The 15,588-nt window shown below is 36.9% G+C and overlaps 1 protein-coding gene across 4 annotated transcripts in view; it reads left to right on the top strand.

Annotated features, from left to right (window-relative positions):
- KCNT2 (potassium sodium-activated channel subfamily T member 2) overlaps window positions 1-14,923 on the top strand; it is a 288,779-nt gene extending 273,856 nt beyond the window's left edge. For all 4 annotated transcript variants that reach the window (XM_038413119.2, XM_038413120.2, XM_043490799.1 and 1 more), the window contains 2 exons: window positions 9,273-9,357; window positions 12,864-14,923. In XM_038413119.2, the coding sequence (XP_038269047.1) occupies window positions 9,273-9,357; window positions 12,864-12,975 (197 nt within the window). In that variant the 3' untranslated portion in view covers window positions 12,976-14,923. The remainder of the gene's footprint in view (window positions 1-9,272; window positions 9,358-12,863) is intronic.
- The last annotated feature ends 665 nt before the right edge of the window (window positions 14,924-15,588 follow it).

The raw sequence follows: 15,588 nt of genomic DNA, 5'->3' as shown, positions 1-15,588 counted from the left end.
GTAGGAGAGGTCATATAAGCCACTTCTCTTCTCAGCATTCATTGTCAGCCTGTAACTCATATGGTCCCTCTGGAATGCAAGTGCTAAAATCTCTCAGTTCTGGGCAGAATCCAGGCACAAGGTAGCTCTGGAACCCAATTTAAGGCCCAGTATACCCCTGTGCAATTCCCAGAACCCTTCCTCAGCTTTTCCCCCGGATGGCATGATTTGGCACTTGTTTGCTAGTTAGATTTCTTTCTAGTAGGGGAAACTTCAACAGATTCCTTATCATTTAAAAAACCAATCCTTTGAAAGATGAGTAGTTGATTTAATTCTTGTCAATAAATGAAATGAAATGGCGGGCCCTGCCCCTTTAAGAACCAGAGGCCTGGAGCTGGACAGTCTGATCCATTTAGCCCTTCCTTCCACATCTGGGATGTGGTGTGGGATTTAATTAGTAGAACCAGCTTGGTACAGAGAAGCTGATTCCCCTATAAAGAGCAGCAGGAAGCTGCGGGAACTGACTACCTACCTACACACACCAGAGTAGAGTGAGATTTCAGCAGAGGTCTCCCAAGGTAAGCAATGGCTGTGGGGAGTGAGTAGGCTCCAGAGGGAACCTGGAGTAGGTTTCATGGAAAAGGTTATAGGCAGGGAGGGCCTGGGAGATCTCCAGCGGGACAGACTGGGACTAGGGGCTTGATGAGGATTTGAGCACTTTATATTGGGAATGACATTATTTTAATAAATCCAGACCCAAGGATGGATGTTGCTGAACGAGAGAAGAATTGTTTTGAAATTTTGATTGAGAAAACCCTGAAAAGAAGGGAAACTTTGGTAGAGGACTGCTTGCAGGGCTGCCATAAGCAGATGTTGACTCTGTTACAGTGTCTAGTGTTAGTGAACAAATGTCACTCATTAACAGTATCAGAAGATGCATGCAGGAATGAAGGGGGTCTGGGGACTAATGTTGACACTTAAGATAGGCCCAGAAAGATTCTAAGCAAGACTTTCATAATGCTCTTCAGTTAATAAAAAAGAGTGGACTTTTACCCAGCAGTAACCTTCAGCTGCTGTTATAGATATGTTGGTAATCTTAACCACAAAATGTGAAAACTGATGTTTTCCCTTGAAGATAAGTAAGTGAGATAATGTGCAGGCTGGCTGGAGACTGTCATAGAACTACAAACTAGATCTTCCACAGCTTTTGGTTACTGTACACCTCTCTGTGTAAGTGAGATAATGTGCAGGCTGGCTGGAGACTGTCATAGAACTACAAACTAGATCTTCCACAGCTTTTGGTTACTGTACACCTCTCTGTGTAAGTGAGATAATGTGCAGGCTGGCTGGAGACTGTCATAGAACTACAAACTAGATCTTCCACAGCTTTTGGTTACTGTACACCTCTCTGTGTATGTGCTGTATTTGCAAACTGTTACTCAATACATTCATTGAAGCTGAGATATCGTTGGTTTGCTGTAATGAAACTAATTGGAATTCACGAGAACCTCTCTCATTAAACATTAAATTTTATCTATCAATTATTGGTTATCAATTAAATGGTTCTTGATTATTGGCAAATTACTTATCTATTAATTATCAACACTAAAGTATTTTCTTACCTTTATATTTGGCCTTTGAAAGTGAGAACTGAGAATGACCAATTTTGCTTCCACTGCTGCTAGCCCTTGTGTACTTCTGCTGTGGATAGATGTTATATTAATTCGTTTAGAAAGAATACATGAGCCCAAGAGTCAAAGGTGTTAATATGACCCTGTAACTGTTCAACATTTGGGTTTAGTATTTAGAGACTTCAGCCTCCTTAGTACCATGGCACACATACTATTAAAATTTTTTTAACTCTGTATTAAACATACAGAAAAGAAGGAAAACAGTTAATACATTTGAAATGTGATCCCTTGTTCACTTCCCTTTTAGCTGTATAGTCTTTAGAAGGGAAAAAAACAACAACTTTGTTTGACAGTCTCTAATTGTAACGTCCTTTTTGGGGAAAAGAGAAGGAAACTAGTTGAGATAGGCTGGAGGTGTTATTGCTGTCATTGTTGAAGTCCAGTTCCATTCTTTTAGAAGACAAGACACCACACAAAAAGGGAGAGGAAAGAACAGCAAATGCAGCTTCCATCTCAGGCATTGATTCTCATCTCACAACTTCATTGCTGGAAAAACACAGGCATGGCACACACTTTTATTAGTTACTATAGACCTGGCAAATTTGCACCAGTATGGGGCTGTTTAGGGCATTACTTTTAGCTGCCTTTCTGTTAAACATGCTTACAGCTGTGTTGCAAAAGACAGTCTTGGCCAGCTACACGAGACTCTTATTAGACAGAAGGCAAAAGAAAAGAAATAAGGTGGAGAAGGAATAGAACACATTGAGGAAGTGGGGGTGTCTGTGTGTGAGGGAATAACAGAATCTCACATACCAGGTGATGGTTGGAATTCAGCTGGAACCAGTGGAGGTGGCAATGTCATCTGGGTCCCTGTCTCTGGTCCAGTCTGGTCTCTCTCAGCATCAGGATGAAGTAGGTCAGGGTCCCAGGAGACAGTGCGGGTGGCCAGCCATGATGTTGAAGCTTGTTCCTTCCTCTTCTTTCAGTCAGCCGATGTCACATTAGCCCTTCCTGATTTTGATCCCAAAAGAGAGTGATGGACTAATTTCCATCACACCAATTTTGGTCTGATTTCTGGTACCACACTATTTTTGTTCAGCTGCCATGATGTTAACATAGCCCTTTTGTTTGCACTAACTATCTGTTGATCGATTGCATTTTTCCCAACAACATTTATCTTATTAGTTATTGTGACACTTTATAAAGTTTCTCACAGTTGAACTCACAACGAAGGTAAATTATAGGCCTGATTATCTCAACAAACAGTCTCCATAGTCTGTTCTGTCACATCTAACAGCCCTGAACACTAAACTGTTCAATAAACTTTTGTAAATTTTATGTTTTTATTCATAAATGACAACCTGTATGCTAAATTTTAACTTTCTAGAAACTAATTTCTAGCAAATGGTGGAACTACAGTTCCTTTTTAACACATTGTGATATAGTCAGTTAAATATGGTAGTGATTGTTAAATGGACCTTAGTAGTCTTTGTAACAGAATAACTCACTAAACTTTTTAAAGAAATATGAGTATGCGTGTTAGGAAATTGTTAACCTGGATGCAGGGTGGCACGGCATTTCTAATATAGCATGAACAATATAGATTGTTCCCAATGGCCTAATCAGGATCAGGGCCCAATTGCACAAGGTGCTGTACACACACATAGGGAGAGAAGAAGCTGTCCCAAAGAGCTTGCAGCCTAAGACAACAAGCATCAATGAAAGGTGATGCGGGAAAGATATCTATAAATTATAAACCTGGGCATTTAAAATATAGTTCTAAGAATGCAATCCAACCATTTTAACCAAAAAAATTCAAACTTTCAAATGGATAAAAACAAAGACCTGCCACTCTGATCTGAGCGAGATATAGGCTAAAATCTGTCAAAGCTGCCAAATTAATTGTGATGCCCTATTAACGGGAATTGCATTAAAATCTCCTAAATGGCTTTGAAAATCTCAGCTGTTCAGTATCACTCCACTGATCTAAGTAGTCTTGCAGGATATCCTGAACCTTTGGAAAAATGAGATTTCAGATGAAGTTCATGTTTCAGGAGGTCCCAGTGCATCTGTTCAGCCCAAGGCACAGTACTGAATTTCAGTTAACCAGAGCTGAATTAACCAGAGCTCTGCCTACTCAGGTTGTACTTATTAAAAATATAGCAGAATTTCTGGTTTATGAGATTTGAGGTATTTTTAAAGTGATGAACTAACAGTAAAAAATAGACCATCAGTTTACTATCAGCCAGTTCCTTCCATATCCCCCACTTACTGTGCCTGAATTTATTCAAATATTCTTTGCACAAAATTTATATTTCCTGTTTAAATAGATGTGCGAAGCAGGATTCCTGTAATAAAGTATCAAAGTATTTGAGTACTTGTGTTGTAAAAAGGATTCCTGTATTCAGAATTTTACAATGATGTAAGTTATCCCCTCAATAAAAATATACCTGAGCTAATTAACATATTATTCTCTACTACAATTTCCAATAATCAAAAGGAAATTTGGTTCTTTGATTAAGGCCCTGGACTGAGATCTGGACTCAATTTCTTATTCTATTCTATATCAGATCTTATACTGCCTTCGTCACTGTAGTATCTGGTCACCTTCTAGTTGCAGATTAAGTAACATGACTACCATCTGTCACAGGTGGTTTCTTTTTTCATCCTCTCCTCGGGGAGAAGTGCATTCAGTGGAGTGTTTTGTTTAGGTAGGATTTTAATGCCCACATGTTGCTGTATGTTTATGTTAGAGAAGGCAAGGTCAAAGAAGTGTGCCTTGTTCTTGGAGTGGAAGATGATGAGGTTTGTGATGACCCTTTGTTCCTATGGAAGTTTACCCCACAGCCTCAGACCAGGCCCTGAAAAAACTGTCTCCTACATAGGTAAGCTTTACTCTTATAGTAGAAAGTTCCATTGTGCCAGACAATCAGAGTACTCGACCATTGTCTTCTTTTAGATATCCAGGATTCAGGTAATTGCACCAATAAGGACTGAGACCTTTGTTCTATGATAGACTTCCTGTATGAGTTCAGACAAGTCACTTAATCTCATGCCTGAGTTCACTATAACATGTGAATAATATTTCCTTTCTCTGACCCTCTTGGTCTTATCTAATTAGATTGTAAATTCTTTGGGGCAGAACTATGTGTTTATACAGCACCTAGCTTAATGGGGCCACAGTTTTGGCTTGAGTCTTTCACTGCTACTGTAATACAAATAACAAATGTCCCCAGTTTGATCCTTGGATAATTACCCACACTTCCCATTGACTTAATTGGAGTCACACAAGTTTATTTGAGGGAAGAATCAGGCTCAAATATATTTTCTGAGAATTTAAAAAAGAAAGGAAGAACCCACCAACTTTTCATCCATGACAGGGAGTTAAAGCAGAAAATTACATTGCTATAATCTCGACTCACATTCTTATGCAAGTCAAAGGAAAATTCTGCATATGGTGGATACTTGCCTTCATTTTTTAATTTTTTTCTGAAATTGGTTTTCTTTAAAATCGCAGTTGAAAGCCAACAGTAATGTTCATTTCAATATTCAAATTGAGGAAGACAGTATGTGAAACTACAGAATGGAAAAGGTTTGATAGGTAAGCACATTCCTCTTCAGCTAATTACATCTATCTGAGCCATTTCTAATTTAGAAATTTCCATTACAATATTTTTTCAGACAAATGTCTGTATTTTGTTATAAAGAGAACCTCTCTTTTGGCAACCCCATTAATGGCCTCATGCTGCACAAAACATTACTGTTCTATATATTTATCCATCTGCAAAACTGAGATGCCAAATCTTACTATACTTTTTGCTTCATCACTCCAATTCCACATAAAGTCCTCTACCTTTAAGTCCTGAAGATCCATCCTTTCTCTTTCCCCACCACACCCCAGATTTAGCCCTCTAACAAGACATTTTGCTGCCCACTAAGAAATGGATAGGAACCCTTTTGTAGCCCTGTTCATTCAAACAGCCCGAGGAAGCCAAGAATGCTGCCTCTTTAAGCATTCATTTTCTACTAATCCAGGGAACAGGGATCTACAAGTAGGACTCAAACAACATCCTCCCATATTAGAGAGACAAGATGGGTGAAGTAATGTATTTTATTGGACCAACTTCTGTTGGTGAAAGAGACAAACTTACACAGATATCTTCTTCAACTTCTCATTCTCTCACCAACAAGAAGTTAGTCTTATAAAAAATATTACCTCACCCACCATGCCTCTCTCATACCCTGGGACCAACATGGCTACAACAACGCTGCAAATCCTCCAATAACAGTATAGATAATTAAGGCCCTAAATTTCAACTGATACCAAGCTCCAGCATCTTTATACTAGTAACTGCATTCACACTAGGAGGTTGTATCACTAACTTTATTGTTTTCTAAATATATAGAGTTATAGTGGTATAAAAACTGCATGTAGATAACCCACAGAGAAATCATACTGGTCTACCAACCACATCCGATGAAGTGAGCTGTAGCTCACGAAAGCTTATACTCAAATAAATTTGTTAGTCTCTAAGGTGTCACAAGTCCTCCTTTTCTTTCCACCACATTTAGTGACACATATGAGAATCAACCAACTCACAAACAGAGTGTCTGTCTGTCTGTCTGTCTGATATATATATATATATATATATATATATATATATATATATATATAACATTAGCACTGTCTGTCTGTCTTATATATATATATATATATATATATATATATATATATATATATATATATATATAACATTAGCATCGACTTTGGGAATCTGAACATAAAACCTACCCAGAACCAGGGTGTTTCTGATAATCATTTCAAAAAAGTACATGTATTCTTTCAGAATGGGAAATAATTTTCCTCTTAAAATGAACAAGAGTGAACTCAGCACAGAGCAAACATTCCTTATCTACATATCTTGTAAATACACACTTGTTTCATTTGGAATGCTATTTTGTATAGGTACCAAAATCAAACAAAACTAGAGACAGCAATCTAACAGATACTAGAGGGCAGTGTGTGACAATTAGGGGGGGAAAAATGGGCTTTTTGGATAGAACATGTTTCAAGCTCCACTGTCGCAGTCATCATTTGTGACGGGGTATTATAAGAAATGACTAAAAAATAATGAGCAAAAAAACCTCTGACTCCTACTTATATTAGCATTCACCAATCAAGCCAACTATTTTTTAACTAATTGGCAGCATATGTCCCTGCTTCCTGTCAAGTAACACATGCGTATGCTACAAGAAAGATACTTTCATTAAACAGAAAATTATGTTGTATAAAGAACTGTCTTGAGAGTAGAAATGTAGAAAATAGAGGGGAAATCATTTAAAACACTGGTCATTTCCACAGCCAGCAATCAGCTTGTACCACTATCTACATTCTAACATTTCACATTCAGGGAAACAATATTTCTCATCCAGATATTTCTCATCTCCGGCTAAGTTCATTTATCTTACTTTAAAAACGAAAAAGTTTCAGATCTGAAACCAGCTAAAGAATATATGTTTTTACCAACATTTACAATAAGAATAAATACATTTCAAATCAAAATAATCTTAAGAGATGGTAGGGTATTGTGCAGTTACAAACAGTGGTGTTCAGGCACCTGAATTTGCTATATGGAACCTACGTCATTGATTTAAGTGTTAAAGCTAAGAAGAAACAGAATCCTGCTCTCAGAACTTGGGAGGCAAATGAAGTGGAAGTTATTTTCAGCTGGTTCTGTAACTTCTAATTTCTACATTGGCCCTAGTCAGGACCTTGAATTGTATCCAGTATTGGAGAGCTAACCCAGTTCTCTGAATGATGCTGCGAGAAGTTGTCATGTGCCTATTCCACCTAGGAGATTGGCTGCAGTGTTCCTAATCAGCTGCAGTTGATGTATGGTGTATCTTTGTGTGTGCTATGTCTTTAGTTGTCAGCTCTAGGAACACTGAGTGTCCTTAAGTTCCACTGGTTTGAAATGTTTTACCAATTCCAGAGATTTCCTGTCTTTATGATTCCATTAGAAAATGTTGTTGTATTTTTCAACTTGGTGGAACTATTTAAGTGGGATCATAGTAGATGTTTATACAATGTTCACCACTGTGGCATCCTACTGCCTCAGTTTCCATGTCAAAGTAATATGTGTGGAGCACTGTGGCCAGACCTTTGATTGTGAGGGGCAAGCATAATTTTATCATCAATTGAAGCTAGAAGACCACATTTCTAGCTTCCACCACTATCCAGGGATAGGGGAGAGTTGAATGCAACTCCCAGCCTGTGCACCTCCCCGGTAGTCAATGGATTAATGCCCTAAGCAAAGCACACGTCTGTTTTACTCAAGTTTGATCTTGCCATTATTAAAGAAGGTTTTATTTCTTATTTGAGACAGTCCTCAAAGGCTTGACTTTGTTCCCAAACTATCTACCAGTCCCAATTCTTGATGAGCATTCATTTGTACACAGTGCTGCAAATTAGTTAGACCCTGAATTCAGCAAAACACTTAGTCACACCTTCAAGTCTCCTTGAAGTTAGTGGGATTTAGGCACATACTTAACTGTTTGCCTGGAAAGAGGTCCTCAGTGACTTGGCATTAGAAGTCTAATCCTTAGTGGCATGAGAAGCATAACTAGGGGGTCTTGCATTAAAGTCCGCTTGACTACTGAAGGCTAAATGGGACTTGAATTATTGGACTCAGCACCAATTATCTAGAATTTCAGGCTCAAATCCTAGTAGACTCCATGTAGCCTTCTCCTGTGCTATGTATCATTCTATGTAGTCTTTTGAGACCTTAAAAGTCCTTTATTCTACATGGATGCTAAGGAGCTCATGACATTTTTTTTTGAAAGTGTGAGCATTAACTGCAATATCTATTCCTTCCCACACTGTTGTTCAAAATTCTGGTTGGTTGCCAGCATGTGTGCCAGCGGAGGCTGCAATTCAGTCCTGCAATATATAAATCATTTGTACCTTAGGATCCTTCAAAGTGAGTTGTATATTTACATGTAAATATAGAACATGTTTCAGTTGTCCCCTGTGACTTGATAATACATCCAATTACATGTTGGCAAGAGGAAGATAACATTATGTATAGATGTTCCCTCAAAGGATTTTCCCATTCAGCTTACTAACAAGCGATAAATTAAATAAAAGCAATTTCAAAGCATATGATAGAGAATTACATTTGTTAGCAGTAAGGGGATTAATCTTCCAGGTTTGATTGTGATAGCCCCTGGTTGTTGGTGGTTGGGTGGTATGATAATATTTCTGTGTTGCTCTTAAAAATTGAAATTGCTACAATAATGGACATACAAATAGCTTGGCTACTCCTGTGGTAGCAGAGGTCACTAACTGTAACAGTCTTCAGTGTATTCTGCTGCAGTTCTTCTCAAAAATAGATATTGGTACTTTATTTTGATAATTTCTTAGGAAAAAATAATGAGTTTCCGTCAAATATTTCCAATGAAAGCAATTTGAAAGTAGATTTTCCAGTTAAAGAAGCTGCTGCACTTATATATGGGGTCACTTTGTGAAACAAGCCTGATAGTTGCCTTTTGACAGCTATATGGACAGAACATAATTTGTTAAGGTTGATTTATCAAAAGCTATAATTCTTACCATTTCCTTGTAAATAATCTAATAAATCCTGTATATTTTTTGTCCTCTAGATGAAATGAATGATCATCAAAACACCGTCTCTTACATCCTGATCAATCCTTCTCCAGATACAAGACTAGAGCTGAATGATGTTGTGTAAGTTGATGACATAAATCATAAGATCCACAAAGTGTCTCATTTTCACTTTCATGCCAGAATTCATTTCTTTTATCTTTTGCACTTTATTGCTTTATTATTTTCCTCTCATGAGGAATCATTTCCATGCACATCCAAAAAAATTATACATGAACTCATCCATTAATTTACACCAGCTTATTTTTAAGGTTTTTTTTTCTTTAAATAACCCTTCTCCTTCCCTCTAAATTGGAGTGTCAGATAAAATTAAATTAAGAAAAATCACAGCTCTCAGATACTTTCATACTATATTACATTCTCACTCTTGTTTCTTGCTCGTGATTCATTAGTCACCGAACATCAATAAAAAGCATTGTAAAGTTAAGCTTTCAAAGACATACCAGTAAATTATTTCAAAGATCATTTCTTTAATGATTTGAGGGCTTGCTCCAAAGCCCACTGAAGTAAATGGGCTTATGGCATAGGCCCTAAAAGAATGAAGTGACTATTAAATACATGAAGATACCAGTTACATGATCCTAAGACTTTTAGGCATCGCTTAAAATACTTTTATTTTTACTTGGTTATCAAGAATTTCAGCATTTCAGCACCTGCCCATTTTGACACTTTTCAGAATAATAAAAAAACCATGGCATTGGATGGTAGCTTTAAAATATCTCTATCTAAATTTAAATAAGGTTTTTTTGTTTAGACAATCCACTCCTGTCTTCACCTTCTCACAAATTGCTTAGTTAAGAGAGAGATATTATGAGAGAGGTTATTGTGCCACAAACTGACAAGAACCAAACACATTTCACATAATAATTAGATAAGTGTTATAAGAATGAAATTGGATTTTCCCCAAACTCGCATCAACAATTTTGACATTCAAACAGGTTCAGGCTACTTAGTTGTTGCCTGCATCTGTACTTCCTCATTTTGGAGAGAACCAAAAGCATAAACATTGTAATTCTAAGAGAAATGCATAAGCTTTTCCAGCCTGGATGGAACACTTGACAATTAAACCTTGTGATGTTGGGTTTGATCCAGCTGGAGACCAAGCACTACAGCCCCACTGGAGACAAAGCACTCCAGCCCCACTATGCCCTTTACTTTAATGGGACTACTCACATCGTTAAAGTTAAGCATGTGCTTTGCTGGATAAGGGCCAGAGTGCTCTTCAATTTCCACCGACTGTTGCATCTATATGTGGCCATGAGTCGCTACACACGTAACTATAGGTGTCTGAAGAGATACTCAGGAAAAATGTAATAACTTTAATGCACACACCTACTATTTGCTAGCATCTCAACAAAACTATAATTCTGACTAACAGCCTTTTAATTTGGCCATAACATTGATTTTTTAAAAATATAATATCCCTATCACTTACTTGCTAAACATATACAAAATGACACACCATCTGAGATACTTGATGCCATGCCTGAAGCTGAATCCCTAAAGCTCAGATAGTTTAAATAGGCCAGCACTGCTACCTACCTGGAAATGAAGCCATCCAGCCTCAAAAAATTTAGGACAAAACATGACGGCACATCTACTCAAACACAGGCTACTGCTAATAGGGAAAATCAGGCTCTGAGACAAGGACTACAGTTACCAGCTAACTCCTCTGGCACCGTCCATTTGTAGGATGAAACTTGCCTCTGTAAGAGACACCTTTCCTGAAAACTGATTCTGCCAGATTGTAGAAAAAAACACCACAAATCTTACAGATTTTACTCAGAGTAATGTGCATTTTTTGAGCTTGGCTTTGCTAACATATAGCATAGTGTAGCTAGAATATAATAAAAATAAGTCTCCAAGCAGTATCCCCATAGGAAGAGGAAAAGAACAAACAGCATATGCCATACATTTAATGTACTTTTAGGATACTCAGATACAGCCCTCACCACCCTAACAGAAGAATTTGAATGATGTACACTGAAGCATAAATGGAACTCAATGGGAGCCGATAGGTGCTCTTCACTTTTGAAGAATTGGGTACCTAAATATTTAGGAGCCTAATTTTGGCCAAAAAATAATTGTCTACAGTGTCAGGCACTTCAGACTACAAGTATATCATGGACAAAGGTATGCTAAAATCATTGTTTTTGTTGTTAAAGTAGCTGCAGAAGTCACAAATGCAAGTTTAAGAGTTAAATTCCTTTTAGAGAAACTATAAAAAAACATTTTTGTTTAATACATTCTTTTTGTGAATAGTCAATAACATGAACAAAAACCTTCATAATTGCATCAGTGGGTACATTACAGGGGGACAAATGTAACATTTTTGCCTTAAATGCATTTATTTAATATGCAAATTATTCTTCTTGTATTAAAACTGGAGTCTTGTTTAATCTGAAACACACATTACAACTGCAATCACATCAGTCATATAAAGTTTGGGTCCAAATCTTTATTCACTTGAAGGGACTTAGCATGTTGTGTTTAGGCTGAATTAGAAACACTAGAGATTAATCTAATCTATTTGCTTGTCCATATGACTATAGACTCATGAAAGGTACTGATTGACAGCCCTGAAGACTGATCACCTGTGTTTATTTACCAAACAAACAGATATAGGGTGATCTGTGATAATATACATTTTCTGCATTGCCTCATTGTGCCTCATCCCAGCAGAGAAAGCAGTTCAGCTGCCAATTAAGTTCCAGTTTATCTGCCAGTGAAGTCAATCGGAATCTCTTCATGGATTTAGCTGAGATCAATCCCTTAATCCTTGGTTCCTGCTGAGGTTGCTAATAATTTAGCATGGTGTTTAATTGTGGTGTTTCTTTTCTCCACTACGAGACCACAAACTCACTTTACATATAATAGGCCACTGAAAAGCCAACGAATAGATGAACACTACTTTTTGGATATTACTGATCTTGATTGTGAACTAGTGATCCAGTTTCCTATTAATTTCACATTTTGAACTTTCCTCTTGCTCACAATAGATTTGAATCCTGTGATCTCCTCCAAATCTAGTATTAATATGCCTTAATGGAATGATAAATTTAAAATTGTGCATCCCTCTTCAAGTGTATTCACTGGATGAAGTTTAATTCCTGATTAAAATCCCTCTGTGCTCTGAACTCAAGTTTAAGTCATAAAGTCACTTCCTGGTATGTTTAATTAATGAAATGGGAATTTTACTGTCTGACCCAAATGTATAGGGATGTAATCAGGTCTTAATGATACTCAATAAGTAACATTGTAGGAAGGTTACATTAACATCAGTGATAGTAACATTTTGCTCCATTACTTTATGAAAACATATAAATTTCCAAACTACAGTACAGAATGTGGAAGAAACATATAAAGGTAATTACAAATATGCTATGTGATCTCAGTTCTATGAAGTAATGAGAAACAAGACTGAAGTTTCCAGTTTAGTAAGACTTTCAAGTGCAAGAGATCTCTTTAAGCTGTACTACTACCTGTGCAATAACATGCTAGGGAAGCATGCAAATGCATTTTATCCTAATTTACATCAACCTTTTATAACTACTTTTTTCTTTTTACAGTTACTTGATCCGACCCGATCCATTGGCATATGTTCCAAATACCACAACCAGCCGAAAAAATAGCTTCTGTAATACTGTTGGACAAGACACCAGGGAAGAAACACAACTTTGATATATTATTCTGCTCAATGATAAGAGACCATTTTTATATTGTGTCCAGTAACCGCTTTGAAATCTAATCAAAATGGAATGTTTATATTTTGTTCAGATCTTCTTGGACCAGAGAGAATTCTATCTGATAAGTGGGCAAGAATTCAAATTTGGGAAAACATGTACTCTAATGAGTGCTTGCTATTCTGTAGCCTATTCCAGTAGTTTTGGAAATGGAACTTTGTCACACATTAATGGAGTGGTTATGAAAAGCTAGATTACACTTTAACAATCTAATCGGAACAAATTCTATCAGAATGTATTTAATTACTGCTTCTAAATGTTATGTTTGTCTAAGAGATAATGAATCGCTAAGCCTCTGACCCATAACTTGAAAGAATATCAATGTGCAAAACATATAACACACCTGCACAGACACTGGTACACATATAGTGGCATATTTTAGTAGTAGTAAATATTCCTATTAAGGTAGCTCTCAAATGCCCCCATCAAGATCGTGTACCAGAATCAGAGTCCATTAAATCATTTTCAGGTTTGTCTCTTTCCCCACTTATATTAGAATAGACCAATTTTATAGGCTCAATATGCCCTTTAGAATGTATTTGATTATTAGTTCTGCTGAGTTCAGACAGAGATCAGTTTGCATAGGGCATACTAAGTGAACCCTACATGGTCTATTCTAAGGGATTTCCAAGGGATAAATCCTGGCAGGTACACATGGATGTTTTGGTTTTACAGAAACCCCCCCCACACACACACACACACACACACACACACAGAGTTCAAAATGGAGGGAGTTCTGAAAGAGCAATGGGTGTCGGAACCCTTCCCTAAAGACAGGAATAGTGTTATTCCCTCATGATTGTGAAGAAAATCTTCTAGCTGAAGTACCAACTAGTAAAATGATGCCTGCCTGGCTATCCAGACATATCTGAATGATAGCTGAGGTGCAAATGGCCATGTTCATCTTAATGGGTTGTTAACTTGAAATATCAAGAATTAAATGAAGGGCATATCACTTTCATATCTGGCTAATGAACATCAGACCCTAAATGCCTCCTATATCTATGCAGATGGAAAGAGCCCCAAATGTCCACTCTAGTATCCAATTGCCAACTCCTCCAGTTTCCCCTCAAAAACTTCTGATCCAGTTGTGAACTTTTAATAGAAAATTATGCAGCTTGAAAATTAAAGAGCATTTGAGACAATGCAATAGAAAAAAGAATGGAATATCTGATGAACTGAGATGGGACACTGGACTAAATACATAGTTTCATTTCATATTTAATACAAGAAAATCCCTCGAAATTGTATCAGTTAACTGTAGCTGCTTCATAATCTCCAGTCTGCGGAGAATGCAGGGTACTTGCTCCACAAGTTGTGTTACTATGGAATACACAGGGTCTTGCATATGGTCTTCCAACATTGCATGCTTGCTCCTCCACCTCTCTAATAAAGGGAAGATTGTGCATGAACAATAAACAGTCTAGGTATTTGCAAAAGAAGTCCCACCTGTAATAATCCATATAACACTGTTACAAGAGAATTCTTCAGACTAGCCATATGATTGAGTGGCAATGCTGATTGTTCTTTGAACTCCTTGATAACCCTACATGTACAGAAGTTAAAGAGTCTGCAAGAACATTTAACTACTTGTTTACATTATATTTTCTATATTTGGAACAGCAGCTACATGGTTGTATGTGTCCTGAAAAATAAAAATGCCAAAATTGCTTAACGAGCCATTCATGGATGTGAATGTAATTTACTGAATGCAATGCTGTCAACTTTACTGTCACATTCACCTGCTGAGTGACAGGGAGCCAGTTACTATCCCCATAATTTTTCCAGCCCCCTTTCCATCCAAATCTCTTATTTTTTACATTCTATGAATTGACTTCTTGGTTAAATAAACTCATTATATTATGTCAGCTCCTATTACACCACAACATATTTTGAGCAGCATTCTCTTTTGTGATAGTACTAGCTAAATTCAGCAAAGTATGTACATCTTAAAACTGAAATCCTTATTTTATTTTCTTAAGTGTAATATAGGAAGATGATCTGGGAAACAGAATATAAGTTCCTTTTTTTCTGCAGTTCAACATATCCAAATCACTGTTGGCTTTTCCAACAAGTTTTAATAGCCCTGATTAGAGTACAAACTAGTCAGTTTATTTGTTTTGTTTTTTGCATACATATGCCCCTAGGATGAGTTCTCTCAGAAAAAAAATCATTATAATTGAAGGGAGTAGGGGAGCTGCTTCATACTTAAAATTTCTTCTGTGCACACTGCAAATGGAACACTTTTTACACTGCTGTTTATAATCTTGGAATTGGTGCAAGTCAAATGGTTTTCAAAATATTTGTTTGCTAATCTATGTACTTTTTGATATGCGATGTATGATAAAATCATTGTTTGACTCAATAGAGGAAGTATTTCGGAACAAATCTCATCTGTTAGGTGAATAATTGTTACAACAGCAAGAGAAGAAAGAGGGATGGATTTCTAAAATCACTTTTATTTTGCTCTGCCATGTAGGAAGAATCCTATGCTTAGTACCAATAGATGGAATATAACCTATTTTATTAATTCAAATTCATAAGATGGTTA

Source organism: Dermochelys coriacea, chromosome 8 (assembly GCF_009764565.3).
Source record: "Dermochelys coriacea isolate rDerCor1 chromosome 8, rDerCor1.pri.v4, whole genome shotgun sequence".
Lineage (NCBI taxonomy): Eukaryota > Metazoa > Chordata > Testudines > Dermochelyidae > Dermochelys > Dermochelys coriacea.
Note: the sequence above shows the minus strand (reverse complement) of the source record. Positions and strands in the feature narration are given on the sequence as shown.